This window comes from Sinocyclocheilus anshuiensis, unplaced genomic scaffold, assembly GCF_001515605.1.
Source record: "Sinocyclocheilus anshuiensis isolate Anshui unplaced genomic scaffold, SAMN03320099.WGS_v1.1 scaffold1646, whole genome shotgun sequence".
Taxonomy (NCBI): Eukaryota; Metazoa; Chordata; class Actinopteri; order Cypriniformes; family Cyprinidae; genus Sinocyclocheilus; species Sinocyclocheilus anshuiensis.
Genome location: NW_015547838.1, coordinates 233,518 through 252,659, shown reverse-complemented (window position 1 = coordinate 252,659; position 19,142 = coordinate 233,518). Strand labels below are relative to the sequence as shown.

The following is a 19,142-nucleotide window of genomic DNA, read 5'->3' as shown; positions in this document are numbered from 1 at the left end:
ACAAAGGAGAAAGGCCCCAACTCTTTAACATTGATAGTAATGCATGTACACAGTGGATTGGATGGTTATAAAAAAAAAAAAAAACAGATTCCCAATTATTCCATATGACAGCGTCGCTCACACTTTGACGTTCAAAAATCACATTCTCTTTCCTCATCCTTCAGAATTTAATGACTAAAACTTTTGCAATTCATCCTCCAGGCCACTGGAGCGGGTGGTGTCTTCATTATTACAACTGTTTCTCAGTGTTTCAAAAACAAGCAAACCAAAGTTTAGATGAAATCTCTCTCTATCTACCATCCTCCCTTCCCTCCTTTCTTCTTCTTCTGCGGTGCCTTCTTGCGCGTGGCTCCGGCCACAGCAGGTTTCTGTTGTCGCGGGGGAACCGCGTTGCTCGTGGCGGTGCCTGTTCCTGAGCCGGGTCGAGGGGAGGTGGGCGGACTGCTGGCGCTTTTACTGGCGTCACTGAAAAACAAACACCAAAAGTATTTCTGATGTTGCTTCTGGTTCATTAAAAATAAATAAATGAACAAATCTAAAAAAAAAAAATAAGCTAAGTGTATTGCATTGGTGCTGTATGCATGCAGCAGGGTCAAATGTAAAACTAAAAACTGATTTAAAATATTAATAAAAACAAATCTCAATGATGCTAAAATAACACTGGCATGCAGTAGTATATGCTGCAGAAAAAGTAGTATGCGAGTAGTATGGTAAACTTACAGCTCAGCAAACCCTCCAGATGTTGCTCCCTGTGTGCCGCGGCCGACCTGCTCCTTCTTCTTGCCCTTCTTCTTGCCGCGGTAGTACGACCGCTCTCGTATCGGCAGCCAGCGCTCCGGGTCGGGGGTCGATTTGGGGTCATAGTTCTTGGGCAGTTTACCTGAGCACAAAAATATGAACAACTATGTATTCTTGTTAGTGCTAATAAAATGCAAGGAGATCAATAGCACACATACCTTTCTTCTTTTTTTTCTTCTTTTTAACATCTTGTGGACTGAAATAAAAAGAATAATGTGTTAAATGAACAGGAGGGTTAAAAAAAAACCTGTAGATACAGGCTAGAAAGGACAAGTGTTTTCATTAGGTTTTCTGATGTTCATTAATGGTCAAGGTGAACAGACAAGTTTATTTTTATATTAATATATATATATACAGTATACACACATATATACAGTATATATATATATATATATACATACAATATACATATATATACAGTATATACATATATTTGAAAATTAAGCATATATTAACAAATATTAAATGTATTTTTTAAGTAACTATTTATGGAATATACTGAATATATGAACTTATTAATATATTACAAATATTTATATAACAATATAATGAATATATAAATATAATAATTACAACTGTCCTGTAAAATAAAAAATTATTTGATAATTATAGGCCTAATAATAATTGTATTTTAAGTAAGTTAAAATACTAATATTTATGTCTTAAATTCTAAACTTTCCAATGTTCAAATCCTTTTTTATGCGGAAATACTGGTGAAATGCTGTAAACTTCTATCCATCCAGACATGTTGGAAATTGTGCAAATCTTTAACCTAACGCACATTGCATTCCCTGTTCCTGAGCCGGGTCGAGGGGAGGTGGGTGGACTGCTGGCGCTTTTACTGGCGTCACTGAAAAACAAACACCAAAAGTATTTCTGATGTTGCTTCTGGTTCATTAAAAATAAATAAATGAACAAATCTAAAAAAAAAAAATAAGCTAAGTGTATTGCATTGGTGCTGTATGCATGCAGCAGGGTCAAATGTAAAACTAAAAGCTGATTTAAAATATTAATAAAAACAAATCTTCCCTCCTTTCTTCTTCTTCTGCGGTGCCTTCTTGCGCGTGGCTCCGGCCACAGCAGGTTTCTGTTGTCGCGGGGGAACCGCGTTGCTCGTGGCGGTGCCTGTTCCTGAGCCGGGTCGAGGGGAGGTGGGCGGACTGCTGGCGCTTTTACTGGCGTCACTGAAAAACAAACACCAAAAGTATTTCTGATGTTGCTTCTGGTTCATTAAAAATAAATAAATGAACAAATCTAAAAAAAAAAATAAGCTAAGTGTATTGCATTGGTGCTGTATGCATGCAGCAGGGTCAAATGTAAAACTAAAAACTGATTTAAAATATTAATAAAAACAAATCTCAATGATGCTAAAATAACACTGGCATGCAGTAGTATATGCTGCAGAAAAAGTAGTATGCGAGTAGTATGGTAAACTTACAGCTCAGCAGACCCTCCAGATGTTGCTCCCTGTGTGCCGCGGCCGACCTGCTCCTTCTTCTTGCCCTTCTTCTTGCCGCGGTAGTACGACCGCTCTCGTATCGGCAGCCAGCGCTCCGGGTCGGGGGTCGATTTGGGGTCATAGTTCTTGGGCAGTTTACCTGAGCACAAAAATATGAACAACTATGTATTCTTGTTAGTGCTAATAAAATGCAAGGAGATCAATAGCACACATACCTTTCTTCTTTTTTTTCTTCTTTTTAACATCTTGTGGACTGAAATAAAAAGAATAATGTGTTAAATGAACAGGAGGGTTAAAAAAAAACCTGTAGATACAGGCTAGAAAGGACAAGTGTTTTCATTAGGTTTTCTGATGTTCATTAATGGTCAAGGTGAACAGACAAGTTTATTTTTATATTAATATATATATATACAGTATACACACATATATACAGTATATATATATATATATATACATACAATATACATATATATACAGTATATACATATATTTGAAAATTAAGCATATATTAACAAATATTAAATGTATTTTTTAAGTTTTATTTTATATTATAACTATTTATGGAATATACTGAATATATGAACTTATTAATATATTACAAATATTTATATAACAATATAATGAATATATAAATATAATAATTACAACTGTCCTGTAAAATAAAAAATTATTTGATAATTATAGGCCTAATAATAATTGTATTTTAAGTAAGTTAAAATACTAATATTTATGTCTTAAATTCTAAACTTTCCAATGTTCAAATCCTTTTTTATGCGGAAATACTGGTGAAATGCTGTAAACTTCTATCCATCCAGACATGTTGGAAATTGTGCAAATCTTTAACCTAACGCACATTGCATTCCCAAAATGCAGCCCTCATTTGGAAAACCTTGATGCAGATTTATTAAGGGCACAAACATCACCAAATTTACTGATGTGTCCAGATGGACTGGATTCTGTTTGAAATGTAAATTAGTTTTAAAATGAAGGTGTGTGTTACCCCTGTTCTTTAGGCTGGCTCTCGCCCACGACTTTGGCAGCTTTCTTCCTGACATACGTGGCTCCGTGCGAGTTCTCCAGTTCATCAACGTCCACATTGAAGGACATGGTGTCCGGGGAAGGCAGATGCTTACTCAGACTGAATAAAACCAAGCGCTCAGGAAAACACAAGAAAACAGTGCAAGAACACACAGCATTTGAGTCCTTTTCCAAAGCAAAGTACATTTACAGTCAGCAGCCTGGAGTGAAGTAGCTCAAATGTCTTTCTAGCTCACAGAATAAAACCTGTGACCTTCCTGCTGAGCTTTCAGTGATATTACTGTACAAAACCGCCATGTTTGAGGATACGCTTTGGCCTTGTCTTGATCCACTAGTGAGTATGCAGAGATGAGCTGGGCCAACGTGTGGACGTCATTCGTGTTTTGTTTCCACAGCTGCTCCAGATCACTGGTGGCCTCTTTCTTACGGCCGTATTTCAGCTTGTAGTTGGCAGCCTCACGCACCAGAGAGAGGTGGATCGCAGACCCCGGCTGAGAGCAGGTAGAGATGAAAAAATATAAGTATGCAGTTTTGAGCTAATAAAGTCTCGCCGAACCACCATCACTCTCGTTTACCTGCTCTGACTGGTAATGCTGGATCGCTTGTGTGAAGACGTCAATCGCGCTGTCAATGTCCTCTTCATTCGTGTACATCGTAACCAGAGCAGAAATCTATTCAAAAACACATATCAGAAAAAAAGAACAGGATAACATTTAAATTCGGTTCCTCTTAAGAAACAAAAAGAAGTTTTATTGATGTCCTTCAACAGAGATGGTGAGTTTGCTAAAAGTTACTAAAACTATATTTTTATTTATAAAATCTATAATGTATAATGCTTTATAATGCTTTGTGTAAATATATTTTCTGAATTTGTAATTTGCTAAGTTACATACAGTTTTATACTCAGATTTTCAAATAGTTGTATCTCGGCCAAATATTGTCCTATTTCAAATTTCAAAAAATTGACCCTTATGACTGGTTTTGTGGTCCAGGGTCACATTTGTTATATGCATAAAATATACAGTACTGTAAAATATACAGTAAATATAATGTATAATCCTTAAATTCAACACTTCAGTTTAACAGCGTTTAAATACAAATCAATTTAGGTTAATCACAATTATCTTAACCCACTAACAGCCCTCGTGAGTCCCTTCAAAAATAATCAAAGGCAAATGAAATCTCACCATTCCTGGTTTATATTTAAACTCTTCTATTGACTTCAGGATGTCACAGGCTTTGGTTACATGACCTGTTGGAGATGCACACATAACACTGCACTTCAAATATTCTTGTAAGTTCAATCTGCTCTCTGTAAGAGTGTCTGTTTTGTTTGTATTCATACCTTGCGTCAGGTAGAGTTGTGCCATGGTGAGTTTGATTCCAGAAGCGCTTTCAGGGTGCTGATCTGAAAACCGCTGCAGGAGAGACGGAAACCATTACAGAACGCCACAAATAGCAGAAAATGAAAGAGTCAGGAGGGCAAAGTACCTGCAAGAGCTCTATGGCTTTGTTGTGCTGTTTTTCTCGGCATAGCTGGGCCACCTGGATCAGAACCGGTCTGGGGTGACCTGGACTCTGGGCCTGCTGGCTTGCCAACAGCTTTTTGCACTGATCGGCCTGTGGGACGACAATGAGGGGTCAGAACAGGTCACATCCATCAGGAAGAACTCTACAACATTGTACAATACAAACTGGGTGATCACCTGGTTAGTGTACATAGCCAACAGGGCTTTGTTGATCTCAATGGCCTGCAACTGTTTTTTGGCCAGTTTGTGCTCAACCCCTTCAGCGCTGGTCAGTTTCACCTTCTTCTTGGAGTCAAACACGTTTTGGTCCTGGAAGATCAAAGAAAACTGATAAAATCGCAGGTTACAAACAAGCTGAGGGTCTAATTCATCATTCAGCTGACATGATTGGCCCTTCAGGCATGTGAAAGAAGAACATGAGAGAAATCTTTTTGTTTTCTATTATTTACCTTGTTAATGGTGATGATGTTGTTGGCAGTCACAGCCAGCAGACCCACATCAGACGGCCTGAACACAAAGACAAACACAAAAACTCACTATGCGAGTCTAATGTGGCAACCTTAACATACATATCAATTTTATTTCTATAGAAATTTTCCAATAAATCCAATGCAAATCATAGCAATAGAAATAAATGAATAGAATATAATTTAATTATTGTGATGTAAATAAAAATTAGAATTACAAGATACTACATAAAAGATGTAAACAGATTTTTTAAAATATCAATATTTTCTGCACCTTTTAATTCCCCTAATAATTTGTTTCCATCTTAACACCGGAGCGTGCATTTATTTGCTATATTATTAAAAGAATAGTTCACTCAAAAAAGAACATTTTGCTGAAATGGCACTCGCCCTCAGGACATCCAAGATGTAGATGAGTTTGTATCCTCATAGGAACAGATTTGGAGAAATTTGGCATTACATCACTTGCTCACCAATGGATCCTCTGCAGTGAATGGGTGCCGTCAGATTGAGAGTCCAAACAGCTGATAAAAACAATAATCCACAAGTAATCCATACCACTCCAGTCCATCAATTAATGTCTTGTGAAGCGAAAAGCTGCTTGTTTGTAAGAAGTTAACTTAGCAGAAGCAGTTAACTTCAAACCATTATTTCCGGCTAAAAGTTCAAAGAACGGCTAAAAAAAAAAAAAAAGCTTACTCCAGTGGAAAAAGTCCATACCCCTTTTGTCCTCTCACATCAAAATCCACACACATCTGTTTAGAACAGTTTTGGCTTGCAAACGGTGCTTAATCTGCACATATTTCACTCCTGATTCAGATGAGACAACTTTGTCACTGGAGAAAGTAAAAGTATGGATAGACGACTCTTTTAGCCAGAGGCAATGGTCTGAAGTTAAAAACGTCTCAATGGATTTGTTTCTTACAAACATGCAGCATTTCGATTCATGTTAATTGATGGACTGAAGTCCATTGTGATGGTTTTATCAGCTGTTTGGACTCTCATTCTGACGGCACCCATTCACCGCAGAGGATCCATTGGTGAGCAAGTGATGTAATGCTACATTTCTCCAAATCTGTTCCCATAAAGAAACACATCTGCATCTTTGATGGCCTGAGGTTAAGTACATTTTCATTAGGACACCTGTTGAGTTGAGTATTTAAAAAGTACAGTCTGTAACACGCACTTGAGTTTAATGACTTGATTGTAGAGTTGAAGGGCGTCTTCGGTTCTGCCCTGTAGCTGCATCACATAAGCCATCTGAGAGTGAATGATGGCCAGTTCAGCTTCAACGTCCTCCTCCGTCACATCCTAAATAAATCACAATGAATTGCAACAAATTAATCAAATAATAGCACACAATTTGAGGTCTTTGTTGAAATCCCTATTAAGATTGTGCATTTAATGTTTACATTAGCAAAACCCAATAATGAAAGCACATAAGTGTTGCAAGCACATCACAAATATGGATGCATTACTCACAGAGTCCTCGGCCAAAGACTTCCTGCACAACTCTGGGAAAACAAAGAGAACAAATGGATGAAACAAAAACTAAGTGACTCATTCATGTTTTTCTCAGCCAACTCACGTTATTCTTAAAAGCTGCAGAGACTCAAAGTGAAACCGTGTAGGCGGCTGATGGAGCTAATTTTGTATAGGCTGGCGCAGCATTAGTGACCTATGACTAGTGTGACAGACCCACAGTATTACATTCACTTGCATGAGAGATTTAATGCTAACTGGATAATTCTTAGACAAACAAAAAGGAAGCATTTTACTGCCTATGGATTTTATGAGCCAAACCAAAAGCTGTAATGCACTGCCTGAGGCTTTTCTGACAGTAAATAATCTGCCTGGTTTGGATTGCACAACATGATTTCCCAGCAGTTCAGCACACTCCCACATGAAGCAGTTGATTAAAAACATACTCCATATTAAGACCCCACCAAGACCTTCAGATGTTGTAGAGGTATGGTCTCCAACAAGACGGCATTTTGCCATTGCATATTTAAAGGGGTCCTATTATGCTTTTTCACTTTTTCAACTTTAGTTAGTCTGTAATGTTGCTGTTTGAGCATAAAAAAGATCTGCAAAGTTACAAAGCTCAAAGTCCAATTCAAAAGGAGATATTTTATTATATATATATATATATATATATATATATATATATACTACAACAAACGACTCGTTTGGACTACAACACATATTTTCTGGGATTTGTGATATCACAAATACCGATGAATGGGACGAGAGCTGGTTGAGCTGCACTAGAGAAAGTCCTGTTCTAGTACACCCCCAAAACAAAATCAAGACTTTGTAAAAAGAGCATAATAGGACCCCTTTAAGCACATTTATTTGATAATATTGTGAAATATTATTACTATTTAAAATACCTGTTTTCTATTTGAATATATTTTAAAATATATATATATATATATTTTAAATTTATTTCTGTGCTTCAAAGCTGAATTTTCAGCATCATTATCTATTTTTCTGATAGACTTTACTGCTTTCAAAACTTTAATCTTTAAAACTACTTTAAACGCCAAACTACTTCAGATTGAAAACCTTCAAACTTTTTCTAACTTTCTGGTCCAGCTTTCTCAAGCCAACTTCAAAGTTTGTCTTGACAAACTTTTTTATCTAGTTATTATAAATGTTGAAAACAGATGTGCTGCTTTATATTTTTGTGGAAATGTGCCCTTTTTTCAGGATTCTTTAATGAATATAAATGTAAAAAGAACAGCATTTATTTCAAATCGAAATTTTTTATAACATTATGAATGTCTTTACTGCCACTTTTGATGAATTTAACCCATCCCTGCTGAATAATAGTATTATTTTCCTTTTCAAAAAAATCTTGCTGAGCCCAAACTTGTACATATTTGGAGTTTGCATATCAAGTCTTTTTATGATTCCAGATGCACATGATCTATGTTGACTATTAGCTTTCTCCAATTATACAAACCCATAGTTTGCAATCTCTGCTCTAGCCCTAAACTAAAGGCATGACCTCTGACCTTCAGCCTTCTGCAGTTTCTGCATGGCCTGGCTGAGCTGCCCTTGACCAATCAGGCAGCAGGCAGCATTGTAGCACAGCTCATATGAACTCTCCGGTAAACCCAGATCCTCCTGAATACATACAAAACATGGAAAAGATATAAGATGCTACCACTTCAACACATTTCCACAGATGAGCATATCCGTTTCTCACCGGTGACGTGTTCTCCCAGGTGCTCTGCGCCGCTAGTACAGCCGACAGATTCGTCTTCCTCTCCTCTTCATAATCGTCCTGAGAGTTTCTGATCAGGTCTTTATAGACAGCCAGACACTCGTCATACCGCTCCAGTCTGTACAACTACACACACATCTGCATCAGCTCCTGCATTCGGACTCAAAACAGTAAACGCATTACCCCAGAGTTGAATCTGACAGCAAACGCTGACACAAACCACACAGTTCTCACCACTTGGGCGTAGAGCTCCTTGAGTTTGTCTGTTTGCTCTGGGATTCCCTGGATAGTTTTCAAAGCATGCTCCACCCGGTTCAGACGGTATTCGCAGTAGGCCTTCTCGAACCCGATCATGTCACTACAGAGACACAAAATACAACACACAAGCTTTTATTACACTAAGAACAGATGCAGAAAGAGCTGAAACCTCTACCACATTCAGCAACTCTCAGGAAGCTTAATAATGTTTACGGTACTGTATATGCACTGTACTCTGAACAAATCTGATTTCAACACATATGAACCAGCTAAACTATGTCTTTGGGATTTATTAGAATAACAAATGAACAAATCTTTGCCATGTATCATATGATACATCAGCCTTTATGGCTCATATAGTATGACATATTTAATATGTAGTTCATAATCAAGGATTTTATTCAGAGGCCCAAACTGAGCAAAAATATGCAATTTGGTACAGATGCTGACATTTATCTGGGCAAACATAAGATGAAATTCTGATGCTTGTAATATAAGTCAATGAGATCTTTATAACAGTATAGCAGATACGTACATAAAACGACATAAATATCAGTTATCACTCTGTATCTCCAATAAAATGTCTTAGTAAGGTGTTATTTAAATGCTATGTTTGATGATCAGAACATACAATGCAATACAATACAATGATAATTGAGAGATGAACAAATGTTCCTCAAAAGCCTGATGATCATATTTGATACATTTTAACATGATTATTACACAAAATGATTTATGGATAATTAAGTAAACCCAAGTTGCTTCATTTCACAGCAAAAAGACATGTGAAGGTGGATGGATGTACAATTATACTAAAAGGCCTTTCACTTGCTAAAAAAAAAAGTCTAAACTATCTATTAGATAACAGATAGCAAGGCATGTAGTAGATTGTATGCAGCAGGTTTTCAGCAAAGCTACATTTTTCAGCAAAGATCATGTTGATAATTTAGAGGCCTTAGAAATGTATATACAATCAGCCCTGATTAGTATGTGATATGATTAAGAATACTGCACACAAAATTGAAGAATAAAGATGTCAAAAGTTGCCTGGATGGAATGCTAGGTTATTTCTAGGGCCACTCTCTACATGTTTTTGGGCTAATCTGCCAACAACTTTTCTTGGTTAAAAATGGTTAGAAATAAGAGGAAGCAATGCATTTCAATGCATTGATGCAAAGCACATACATTTTGTTTAAAATACTAGTATATGAATAGAGCTGCAGCCTGGGTGACTCTCACCTGGTAAGTGATTTAGTGTGAGTGTTTATGACATTCAGGGCTTCTTTAAAACCTCCATTCTGGATCAGACAGACGATTTTACAACACAGTGCTGTCACGTCGTCCTTACTTTCATAGAGAACTGCAAACAGTGAGAAAGAAAGAATTAGTAAATATAAAATCAACGAGATATATCTTTGTGAAATCTCAAATATTGATTTTAAACTGGTATCATACAATTCTCATTACAAAAAAAAGCTGCATACAGAATACGATAATATTATAAGACAAAGTAAACTTATAAAAACTAGTAATTGTAGATCTTTAAAGTTAACTATAAAAGTAAGACATTTGAAATCATGTTTACATTTAGTCCAGCCCCTTACGACACGTAATCACTAAGCAAAGACCACTCAAACCTCCAGAAAGTCTCGAAGACTGCCAAGACACTCTTTAAGAGCCTCTCATGAGTTGCATTATTAAAGTAAACATCCAATTTGCCTTAATAAAATCTGAAATTTGTGTGGAAAACAGACATTAGCGAATCTACTGCACTGCAGGTTAGACACATGCTACGCGAGACATGGAGATAAACAGTGTTTTTATCTACAGTGAGAGAAATCTGGACAAAGATATGATTAATATGTTTTTATTTTACTTTTGTTGGCAGCTTTCAGGGCTCTAGTAAAGTCGCCGTTCTGTCCGCAGCGGTTGATTTCGGTCCAGAGAGCAGAAACGGGCCCCGATCCGCTCGCCATCTTCAGCCATATGAGCGGAACCAGCGACCGGGGCAGAATAAAAGTCCCACAGCAAACCCAAAGACATAATAAAAGTCCGCGATCTATACCGTAAACACACAAGACTGAATAAAAGCCCAATTTTAAAGAAATGTCCCATAAAACATGAAACTTTCACAATATTTTGTAAAACTTGTTTCTTTTTGTTTTAGATTTTTATGATTTGGTTTTTTCACATCATTATCCTTGTATATGTTTACTTACCAAAAGTGATTTAAAAGGATGTGAACATTCGAGAGAAATTTCTGAGGATATTTTTATGCAAAATTTCAGTAAAGTTGAATGATAATTAGTATTTTATTACTATTATTACAAAAGTTTAAAATACTGGAATTGATCAATTTAACAGTTTTAAATGAATAAGCACCCTATTACCATTGAGGACTGCACCACACAACTTGGTACTTAGTAAACATTGCTTAAAGGGGTCATATGATGCGATTTCAATCTTTCCTTTCTCTTTGGAGTGTTACAAGCTCTTGGTGCATAAAGAAGATCTGTAAAGTTGCAAAGACTAATAACACGCCCCCACATGTCTACGTCACGATGTGGGAAGATTTGCATAACACCGCCCAAATGTTCAAGAAGGCGTAACTTTTATTCTCGCTGTAGTATTGTTGCTGCCCCCATGTCGTGAGGGCTCTGTGTGTTTCATTGTGAAAGCGAAACTACTTTGTTTGGCCTTCCAAAAGAGGACAGGACTAGAAATCAGTGTTTAAGTTGTATTTACAACACTGTTCCAAAACAGTTCAACCCAAATATTCAGATGTGTGCTGCGCATTTTATGGAGGACTGTTTTCTGATCCTGGGAGAGTAGACTACAATGCCAGTGGTTCTGACTCACAGACTGTAAGTAAGTTTTTCACATTTAAAGAATTTGCCACTGATGATTCAAACGCGAGTATGTACAGTATGTGGAAAATAATGTGTTTCTTGAACCTTAAACTGCATAAACACATTTCATTACACCAAATACACAAAATAATGTTCTTTTTAGCAACATCATATGACCCCTTTAAATTTAAACTAAACTTAGAGGCAGTATTCTTTTCAATGCTTCAAATCATCTCATTGTTCCTTTTTCAACCTGATGAGTGTTTATTTTTTGCATGCGTCCTGATAAACACAGAAAAAGACATGATCATAAACAACTTCTATTTTCATCTCTGTGAACGGAACCCTATCTGAGGTTTAAAATAAACAACTTTTTATATGTTTGGGGCGTAAATAAAGCGTTGATGGATGCAGTATAAAGTGACCACAGTTGAGGCGCATTTAAGATTAATCATGGGACGTGAATCATAGTATCCTCATATTGTTTGGAGTGTAGGAACTAATGCTGGTCCAGGAATAAAGACTTTTTTTAAAAAGATATTTGTAATAAAACAGAGGAGTATGATGAGTCATTTGGGGCCCAGGCCAAGGGCATGTCACTGAGAGGATGCTAAAATGAAACCAAAACCATAAGAAGAAAAACATAAAACTGATTAAATATAATAGCAAAAATGTGAAAAACCAATAAATATATTAAACTGTGCTTCAATTTTTTTCCCTTCAACCTATTAAAAAGCATTCTTAATGCTTGTAAACTCCACTTGCAGTCTTCAGATTCCCCCATTGAATGTGACTGCGCATCTTTCTCTGTGAATATACTATATAAGATTATGGTTAAAACACAGAGAAATATTATGCCTGAATTGAATAACTGACTTGTCAGATTCTAATGCTGTGTTTTTGTGGTCAGGTTATGTAGGTCATCATCGGATCATCAAACATTTCAGACCTCTTTGCTAACAGATATCAGTTCATTCTACATTTCTGCAGCTCTACATTGGCTTTCCATTGTGCCTTTTCTAGAAAGCCATAATTTGGCAACTGACACTCCAGTTCTTAATATATTGACAATTGTTTTATTGACAATAGTTGATTGATATCTAATTTATTGTGTTCGTAGCATATAATCCATTATTTTATTTTATTTATTTTAAAATCCATTATTTCTATATCAACAGTTCTCCCTAAAATGCTCATATATTGGAATTGTTGGTGCACCTTCTGGTTTACCAGTTTGCACCACAAGAGAGCAATACAAAGCAGTTCACATATTGACTTGGCTGTTTGTCATTAGAGCCAAACTGGCACTTATTCTAGACTTAATCAAAGACTTTAAAGCAAGACAATGCATTCATATTACTAAAATAACCACAATATGGAGGAATAAGTCCCGCCTTCTAAATTAAAGAGCCAATCGCAAATTGGTAAAGTCCTGGCGTCACTGCAGCAGTTGTTAGAAGCTGAATAGAAACATAGAAACAGTGTCTTAAAACGTGCACTTAGGACTGTGCATGCACATCGGCTGGTCCAGCCTGAAATATAAGCTTTTTAAGTCTATTTGAGCATAAGGAACAACATTTATGGGACAGTTAATGTCAGATTAGGTTGCTGATATAAAATATGATATTTAAATATGAGTATTGCACGCAGTTTTTAAGATTTCTCTATTCAAGATAGGACTTGGTCTTGAATGCTTGAAATAGCCGAAGGCATTGCAAATATGGCCACCAAGTGAACAGACTTTTCTTTAAAAGGGACAATATTTGCTCTACTGGAAGTGATTTGGATAATGAGGGTGCATTTGAACCATATTCCAGTAAAACACACATTGTGTCATATACTGTATGTCAAATACTTAAGTTTATTAATTGAAATAAATTCTTCATTTTATTATTACTATGCTAGTATGCATTTTAAATAAATGTCCAATACCTGGGTTACATTATACAGCTCTCTAGTGAATAATCTAACATGCACTCAACCCATATTAAACGCATTACCAAATCTAGGTCTAGAACAGATCATCATGAAATATATCAAAGGTTAGCTTTCAGTATTTCATTGCTGGTTATTCTGCTTGTTAATACTGTATTGCTATCAGAGCAGATGTTCAGATATGTCAGTGATAAATCAAAAGAGTTCATCATCAGTCTGGGCCCTTTTCCAACATCTTGACTAATTCTTATGACATGTTTTTCTGTCTTCCAGAATGAGTTGACATATTCAAAAAGAAAAATGCCAAGGAAACGTTTCAACTTCGAAGCGTAAAGCTGTTTATTATAACTGGCTTAGATTTCAAGAAAACATCTTGTTGGTTTGACTTTCGCCGGTTGTGCTGTTGGCCATTAAAGCTGAAATGTCTGACATATCTCATCATATAGCTCGTTGATGACTGCTGACTAAGTGGAATATGTACACCTGCATAATGTATATAAATTTAGATTAAAGATAATATCTGCAACCCATCCAACAGAGTTGCAGAGTTGCTTGTCAATCCAACACCTACACTGCACTTTGCATGTCATTGCACACCAATCCCTGAGCATCTAGACTCGGCGTGGTCTTGCAAAACACCCTCTGGCCATTAATGCATGTGCAAATCAGCTAATTATTAAGGATAAAAAACACTGAGACCAGATTCGGGATTCTTTCTCCATGGAAACAGAGGTTAGGGGAATGATATCAGTGACGTCATGCTCTTATAGAGGTATTTCCAGGCATCAATATTAGTGTGTGGGCTTAGAGGTAGGATGTCTTGCTCTTTTGCTCACCATAGGACTCTACTGTCAAAAACACCACAGATGTTTCCACTGAGCTGATAAAAATGAAATAATACTGGGATTCAATGCGCATTTATGCATTAAAATAAACACTGAAAATTAACTCTACAGTGGGCTAAAGTGAGGCCTTCTGCATCTGTTGCTTCTCCATTTCTGACAGTGACAGTAATATATGTTTTTGAAAACAATTTTAGGTTTTACTTATTAGATCAGATTTCACATGATAATTTCATAAATGAAAGCATTGTGCATAAAAAAATCACAGAATAGGATAGAATACATAATACCGAGGTTAAGTAATCAAAACTATGACACAAATGGATAAAGAAGAATTTTGTTGTAACCAAAAATGTTAAATAAATTGGCGTAATTTTAGATTTGAGCTTTTTTAGCCATCGTTGACTGGAATAGAACAGATAAGGCCTAATAAAAAAATAAATAAAAAGCACAAAATTTGTAAGGGTTGAACTTCTGGGTTTGTTTTGTCAACCGATTACACTGTTATCACCTTTGAAGTAGTTCAAAATCGCATGTGGCTCATGCAAAGTTTGTCTCCTCTTCCTTTGATGTCAACATTGCATTTTTGTGGTTACTAAAGGTCTTCTATTTTTAGAGCATGTGCGCAGCGTGAGCACGCACACACACACACACACACACACACACACACACACACAGTGTTAAGTCATACACATATCTGGAAAACTCTGTTTTCATGAGTAACTGCTGTTTAAAAACCCCTTTGTTGTCCCTAAACGCACAAGCTATCTGGTGACCTTCACAGTCCATCACTTTCACTTTTAGTCAAGGGCTGTTGTACTGGGCTGTCACTAATGGAAAAAAATAATTTTGAGGTTGAGCTTTTACAAGAAAATTATTGTGTATAATAAGAAATCTCTTCCAGCTGTTTTTCCAATAATTCTTTTTAAAAGTGACAACATGTGAAAAAGTAAAATCTATCTTTTTATCTGTAATGACTTCTAAAATTACTTTTAATTTAATTTTCATCTGAGGTCACATAAAATCCATTTTATTTCGCCCTAACCTGTCACATGGCATTACTGTGTTATACGAGTTTAGTTTAAATTTGTTTAATGCGAGTTTGGGAATTAATACATGCAATTTAAACGCCGTTAGAACGGTAACGCGCTCTTTCTTCATGTATGCTTAGTGTAATAAACAGCAGCAGCATTACATTCTTAAAACAATCAGGAATTACAGAGCTGCTTGATATATCATCGTTAACATCATTTGTGATGTGAGTTTTCCTGTAAACACTGCCTGTATATGTTTGTTTTTCTTTCTAATAATTGCTATCTAACTTTATTGTGTCATATTTCTGTCTCTAAAGCTGTTAGATGAAGATGATGATGAGGGGTTCCTCCAGAGGGTCCAGCATGGCCCACAACCGCTGGACAAACGTCTCATCCCATCCCCCTTTCTCAGACTTCAATGACATCAACAATAACAAATGTCTTCCAGGACAACCATTGAGCTCCTTCACCAAAATCAGTTAAGCCTTAAAGGGTTAATGCTTTGTTTCAGTCTACCATTTGTGTCTCTGGACAGGCTGACCATTGCTTTTTTAGGACGGAAATTGTTGCATTTGTTTACAAGGCCAGTTGAAAGTGTTAAAAATGAATTGCCGTCGATAAATTACTTTTTGTGTTTTAAAGTCAACATGAAACGGCATTTGCATCCCATTTTACTTGCATAATGTGATGTATTTCTGTAAGAGCTCAGACAAAAGAGCTCAGATTTCTGTAAGAGCTCAGATGAAAATGAAAGTCATTTCATAGGCCAAGACATTTTTTTATTTAGAAAACTGTTATTGGCACAATTACACCAGGAACATGTATTAAGATGCGTTTGTTGCATTAACATGAATTTGTTGTTTAGACTTAGTGACAGTTTTATGAGCTCAAAAATGTATTTACAGTCACTCATGGATTACATCATGTTATATCAATATCGTCCACTGCCACTTTTGTCTCCTTTGCAGATTCCAAGCTAAAAAGCTTTCCCCGTGAACTGATTGACAAATATAAGCAAGGAGATACACATCCGGTGTCGGCATTGTACCAGCTCTCTCAGGTTCTGCAGTTTCAGCTGGATATGAAAGAGACTGTTACCACCGGTAATTGGCACGTTTCCCTGTATCCCTCCTGATTTCATGTTGTGCATTGTCCAGCTCATTCATGCATTCAACATTTATTTTCGTTGTGTCCGAGCAGCAGGAATAACAGGGTTTTACTTTGCATTCTGTGCTGTGATTGATGGAGTCCAGTATAAAACCGGAATGGGCATCACAAAGAAAGAAGCCAGGGCCAAAGCATCTGAACTGGCCCTTGAAGAGTTCATTGCCAGTCTAGAGAATGATGGGATTCCTTCAGATGTTTCTGGTAATAATCTAATGATGATTTTAGGCCTCTTACTACCAGAAAACAGAATTTCATATTATTCTGATGAACTGATTAAACTGGATCACAGTGTAAGTCAGATAAAAGCATCTGCCAAATTCATCAGTGTACAGTATATTATTCATTAAGAATCTTGATTGATTGAAAGACGTCATTAGTTCTCATTGGTGATCTGACATGTTGAATGGCACCATATTGGAGTGCTCTATGTATATATACTGTATATATATATATATATATATATATATATACTAATTATAAGGTAAGTAAACAACTCTGCTGCTTAGATACCACTACTTTGTGTCACGTCAAAATAAAACTTGAAATGGTCTGAAAATGTGATGACTGTTTCAGTTTTTAGTGAGCATGCAGGGTGATGAAATGAAAGATATATCTTCGTGTCTGTGGCAGTGTTTACAGAGCTTTTATGACAATGACCCGAAATAAGTTAACTATCTAAAAGAACAGCTGAACATAAGTTCACAAATAAAAAATGTTGGTAACATTTTACAATAAGATGTCATTTAATGAGTTAACAAACACTGAACATTTATTACAGTATTAATCTTTGTTTACATTAGTTAATACACATACATAGTTTACATTTACATAGTTAATACACAATTGTTCATTGTTAGTTCATGTTAGTTCACAGTGCATAAACTAATGTTAACAAACACAACTTTTGACTTTAATAATGCATTATTAAATGTTGAAATTAATATCAACTAAGATTAATGAATGCTGTAGAAGTGTTAACTACCATGAACAAACAATGAACATTTATTACAGTATTAATTAATCTTTGTTTACATTAGTTAATACAAATGCTGTTGTTCATTGTTAGTTGCAGTGCATAAACTAATGTTAACAAACACAACTTTTGATTTCAATAGTGTATTAGTAAATGTTGAAATTAATATTAACTAAGATTAATAAATGCTGTAGAAGTAGGCTATTGTTTATTCTTAGTTAATGTTAACTAAAGTAGTTAACTAATGTTAACTAATGAAACCTTATGTGACACAGATATGTTGTTGTAACATTTAGTTTTCATGAGATTCCTCTCTACAATCTACAACAATGGCAATATCAAACACTTTTGAAACTGACATTAAATTCCTTAAATTTGAAAGTCTTAAATTCATAAAGTCAGTATTTTTGTCTTGTACAAATATCTAAACATCCTTAAATCAAGATACATTTACTTGAGATGTTAAATGAAGATATTAAGTTTTGTTTTCTGAAAAATTTGAATTAAGTGGGTTAATGCTTAAAACAAGAACAAATATTTTCATTCATAACTAATGAAACCTTATTGTAAACTCCAGAAATTCCAGAATAAACACTACTGTTCAAATTTTGGGGTCAGTAAACTATTTTTTATGAAAGAAATAAATAATTTTATTCAACAAGGCTGCATTAAATGGATCAAAATTGACAGTAAAGACTTTTACATTGTTACCAAATAAACGCTGTTTTAATTGATGAACTTTCTATTCATCAATTAATCTTGAACAGTAAAAAGTGTCACTGTTTCCTCAAAAATATGAAGCAGCTCAACTGTTCTCAAGATTGATAATAAGAAATGTTTCTTGAGCAATCATCACTGAGATTCCTCTCTACAATCTACAACAATGGCAATATCAAACACTTTTGAAACTGACATTAAATTCCTTAAATTTGAAAGTCTTAAATTCATAAAGTCAGTATTTTTGTCTTGTACAAATATCTAAACATCCTTAAATCAAGATACATTTACTTGAGATGTTAAATGAAGATATTAAGTTTTGTTTTCTGAAAAATTTGAATTAAGTGGGTTAATGCTTAAAACAAGAACAAATATTTTCATTCATAACTAATGAAACCTTATTGTAAACTCCAGAAATTCCAGAATATTGTTGAAATTGTTACTGCCTTTAGTTATTATTTTGGAATAAATATAAAAATGCATAAAACACTATGAAATGTATAATTAGTATTAAAAATATTAAATACAAAATATAATTATATTTGTTCTCTTTTTTATGTAATATGTATTTAACCAGGAAAATGTGACAACATTAAGTATATAGGCCTGTATATATATATATATATATATAATGTATATAAATGCCTCCTCATTTTAAAACACCACTGCACGACACTGATATGTACACACATACATACATATACATACATATATATATATATATTTATATGTATATATGTATATATATATATATATATATATGTAGCAGATCCTGACAAAACACAAAACTACAGACAAATGAGTCAGGAAGGATAAGTAGAGAAATTGTCTGTTGCCACCACAT

The 19,142-nt window shown here is 35.3% G+C and overlaps 1 protein-coding gene and 1 pseudogene across 2 annotated transcripts; one reads left to right on the top strand and one right to left on the bottom strand.

Annotated features, from left to right (window-relative positions):
* Positions 1–19: 19 nt before the first annotated feature.
* Positions 20–10,796, bottom strand: LOC107704650 (signal recognition particle subunit SRP72-like). Of its 2 annotated transcripts, XM_016507635.1 has the most exons (19): positions 10,658–10,795; positions 10,021–10,141; positions 8,758–8,881; positions 8,506–8,649; positions 8,312–8,423; positions 6,774–6,805; positions 6,478–6,602; positions 5,274–5,331; positions 5,002–5,133; positions 4,787–4,915; positions 4,641–4,713; positions 4,483–4,547; positions 3,871–3,966; positions 3,605–3,786; positions 3,258–3,395; positions 2,473–2,510; positions 2,237–2,396; positions 1,823–1,982; positions 20–305 (listed from the first exon to the last, which is right to left on the bottom strand). In XM_016507635.1, exons 1-19 carry the CDS (start codon positions 10,755–10,757, stop codon positions 294–296), a joined length of 2,001 nt encoding a protein of 666 aa, XP_016363121.1. In that variant the 5' UTR covers positions 10,758–10,795; the 3' UTR covers positions 20–293. The 2 variants fall into 2 exon arrangements, with proteins under 2 accessions (XP_016363121.1, XP_016363122.1); XM_016507636.1 differs by lacking the exon at positions 1,823–1,982 and having other exon boundaries at positions 20–465; positions 10,658–10,796.
* Positions 10,797–15,771: 4,975 nt separating this feature from the next.
* The window catches only part of LOC107704649 (adenosine deaminase domain-containing protein 1-like), a 19,471-nt pseudogene continuing 16,100 nt past the window's right edge, over positions 15,772–19,142 (top strand).